This window comes from Panicum virgatum, chromosome 2N, assembly GCF_016808335.1.
Source record: "Panicum virgatum strain AP13 chromosome 2N, P.virgatum_v5, whole genome shotgun sequence".
In the NCBI taxonomy this organism is placed as follows: domain Eukaryota; kingdom Viridiplantae; phylum Streptophyta; class Magnoliopsida; order Poales; family Poaceae; genus Panicum; species Panicum virgatum.
Window position 1 is genome coordinate 57,121,939 of NC_053146.1, and position 3,091 is coordinate 57,125,029.

The window sequence follows — 3,091 nt, forward strand, 5'->3', positions numbered from 1 at the left end:
GAGGGTGTTGTCGGGGTACGTCGTCCCAACTGACGCCGACGCGGATGCTGCTTCGTCCATCATGGGTGACGCCGCCGCCGCCGAGGAGTTTGCCACCGTCCTAGCCAAGAAGCTTGAAGCTGACATGCCCCCCATAGCTGAATTCGATGCTGTTGAAGAGCCGCAAGGGGGGAATGATAACCTGTAGGAAGTCTGGGCCTCAGAGCCCATGTAATAAGTTAGTACTTGTCGTAATAGTACTTTTGGATGTAAGAAATTTGTTATTGTAAATCGACAGTGTGGCCCATCGAGGCCTTGTGCGTTTGAGCCTTTGCTTTTTCTTACTTAACTTCTGTGTTCTCGTATGCATCTTAGATAGCTTTCAGCGAGGAAGTTCGCGTTCACAAATGACTTAGGCATAGGGAGGTGAGTGGGGATGCCGTATCCCGGAGGTGTAGGCGGTCCCGCGGCTCGGCCGATCCCATTCTTTAGTCGATTGCGCCTTGCGTCTAGCTTTCTAAGTATACGAGAAGCTTAGATACATAAATTTTTCGAAAAAACGTTGGCGACTTTTTGGGACGTTCGGGGGTTCCCCCCGTAGTAGCACCCGAGGAAGGCTTGGATTTGCCGGGGGCAAAGCCAGGCGTACCTCAGTGCTCATGCGTATCCGAGCCCTCGAGGGTCCGGAAAGTTCTCAAAAAATAAATAAGTAAAGCATACTCCTTTATTATTTCGGGAAATCTTAAATACGAGTACAAACGATGTACAAATAACTTGGAATTCTAAGGATAGAAGCGACGTAGCTGCTGTATGTTCCAAGCATTGGTGAAGACTTCGCCTTTTCGTTCGCCAGCTTGTACGTGCCGGGCTTGAGCACTTCGGCGATGATATATGTGCCTTCCCTTGGTGGTGAAAGCTTGTGGCATCCCCTGTTGTCCTGTCGAAGCCACAGCACTCGGTCGCCCTTGTTGAGGTCTCGGCGTCGAACTCTCTGTGCTTGGTATCTTCGCAGGGATGGCTGATAATGCGCAGAGTGTAGGAGCGCCACGTCTCAAGCCTCGTCCACTTGGTCCAGCGAGTCCTCGCGGGCTTGCTGGTTCTGCTGCTCTTGATAGTCCTTGAGCCTCGGTAACCCATACTCCAAGTCCGTGGGGAGCATGGCCTCGGCGCCATAGACGAGGAAGAATGGGGTAAACCCCGTGGCTCTGCTTGGGGTCGTCCTCAGGCTCCAGATAACTGAGGGCAGCTCTGTGAGCCACCTCCGGCCAAATTTGTTTAGCTTGTTGAAGATCCTTGGCTTGAGGCCTTGGAGGATCATGCCATTGGCATGCTCCACTTGTCCATTCATCTGTGGATGCGCCACAGCCGACTAGTCCACGCGTATGTGGTAGCTGTCGTAGAACGCCAAGAATTTCTTGCCCGTGAACAGGGTGCCGTTGTCGGTGATGATCGAATTCGGGACGCCGAACCTGAAGACAATGTCAGTAAAGAACTGAACAGCCTGCTCGGATCTAATCTTGCCGATGGGTCGAGCCTCGATCCACTTGGAGAATTTGTCGATTGCCACCAACAAGTGAGTGTAGCCCCCGGGCGCCTTCTGCAGCGGGCCAACGAGGTCCAGTCCCCACACTGCAAATGGCCATGTGATGGGGATGGTCTGCAGAGTGTGGACCGGGAGGTGCATCTTCCTGGCATAGAACTGGCAACCCTCGCAGGTCCGCACAACGTTGGTGGCGTCGGAGACCGCAGTTGGCCAGTAAAAGTCTTGACGAAATGCATTACCCACGAGGGTGCGTGGCGCGGCGTGGTGACCACAGATGCCGGCATGGATGTCCTGGATCAGCTCCTTGCCCTCGGGGATCGGGATGCAGCATTGCAAAACGCCCGAGGGACTGCGCTTGTACAGCTCTCTGTCGATCACGACGAAAGACTTGGCTCGCCTAGCGATGCGTCGCGCCTGTGCGCGGTCCGAGGGTAGCACCCCTCGGTTAATCCAGTCGAGGTACTGGTCGCGCCAGTCTTGCGAAAGTGGAGCCTCGTCGATCTCCATTGCTTTGGCCTCGTCCGTGGAGGAGGTCTCGAAGTCAGTGTCCATGGGCTCAGCCGCATCCGCCGAGGGGTACCCGCCGGGGGGCTCATCGTTCGAGGGCCCCGGTTTCGCCGGATCCTTGAAATCGATGGAGGGCTTGGCGATGTCACGAGCAAAGATGTTCGGGGGGACGGTGGTCCGCCCTGACGCGATCTTGGCTAATTCATCGGCATCCTCGTTGTACTTGTGCGGGACGTGGTTGAGTTCTAGGCCGTCGAACTTGTCTTCAAGGCGGCGTACTGTGTTGCAGTATGCCTCCATCTTCGGGTCATGACAGCTAGACTCCTTCATCACTTGGTCGATAACGAGCTGAGAGTCATCGCGTACATCGAGGCACTTGATGCCGAGCTCGATGGCGATGCGGAGGCCACTGAGGAAGGCCTCGTACTCCGCCATGTTGTTGGACGCAGGGAAGTGTAGGCGAATTACGTAGCACATGTGCTCTCCGAAGGGTGAGATGAAGAGGAGACCGGTGCCGGCGCCGGTATTCGTCACCGACCCGTCGAAGTAAATGGTCCAGCATTCAGCTTGGATTAGCGACGGGGGCAGCTGAGTGTCCGTCCACTCAGCGACGAAGTCGGCCAAGATTTGGGACTTGATCGCCTTGCGAGGGGCGCAGATGAGAGTTTCTCCCATCAACTCCATGGACCACTTGGCAATTCTATCCTCGGCTTCCCTATTGCGGACTATCTCTCCCAGAGGGAAAGACGAGACCATGGTGATGGGATGGACCTCGAAGTAGTGGCGCAGCTTGCGCTGAGCCAAGACCACCGCGTATAGCAGCTTATGGATCTGCGGATAGCGTGTCTTGGTTTCGGACAACACTTCGCTGATGTAGTACACCGGCCGTTGGACAGGCAGAGCATGGCCCTCCTCTTGTCTTTCGACAACGATCACCGCGTTGACCACTTGGGTTGTCGCAGCTATGTACAGGTAGAGGGGCTCGCCATCTATGGGTGGTGTGAGAATGGGGGCATGAGTGAGCGATGCCTTCAGCCTGTCGAGGGCTTCTTGAGCCTCGGG

General features: G+C 55.6%; 1 protein-coding gene across 1 annotated transcript; it reads right to left on the reverse strand.

The window, feature by feature from the left end:
- Positions 1 to 218: 218 nt before the first annotated feature.
- Positions 219 to 2,074, reverse strand: LOC120662800. The gene is made up of 2 exons (XM_039941873.1): positions 1,652 to 2,074; positions 219 to 239 (listed from the first exon to the last, which is right to left on the reverse strand). The coding sequence occupies exons 1-2, from the start codon at positions 2,072 to 2,074 to the stop codon at positions 219 to 221; spliced, it is 444 nt and encodes a 147-aa protein (XP_039797807.1).
- Between the last annotated feature and the right edge of the window lie 1,017 nt (positions 2,075 to 3,091).

Coding starts and splice junctions, on each gene's coding strand:
- LOC120662800 (XM_039941873.1), bottom strand. CDS start 2,074: ATGGACACTGACTTCGAGACCTCCTCCACGGACGAGGCCAAAGCAATG. Junction 240..1,651: donor CCAGGAAGATGCACCTCCCG/GTCCACACTCTG, acceptor TACATCCAAAAG/TACTATTACGACAAGTACTA.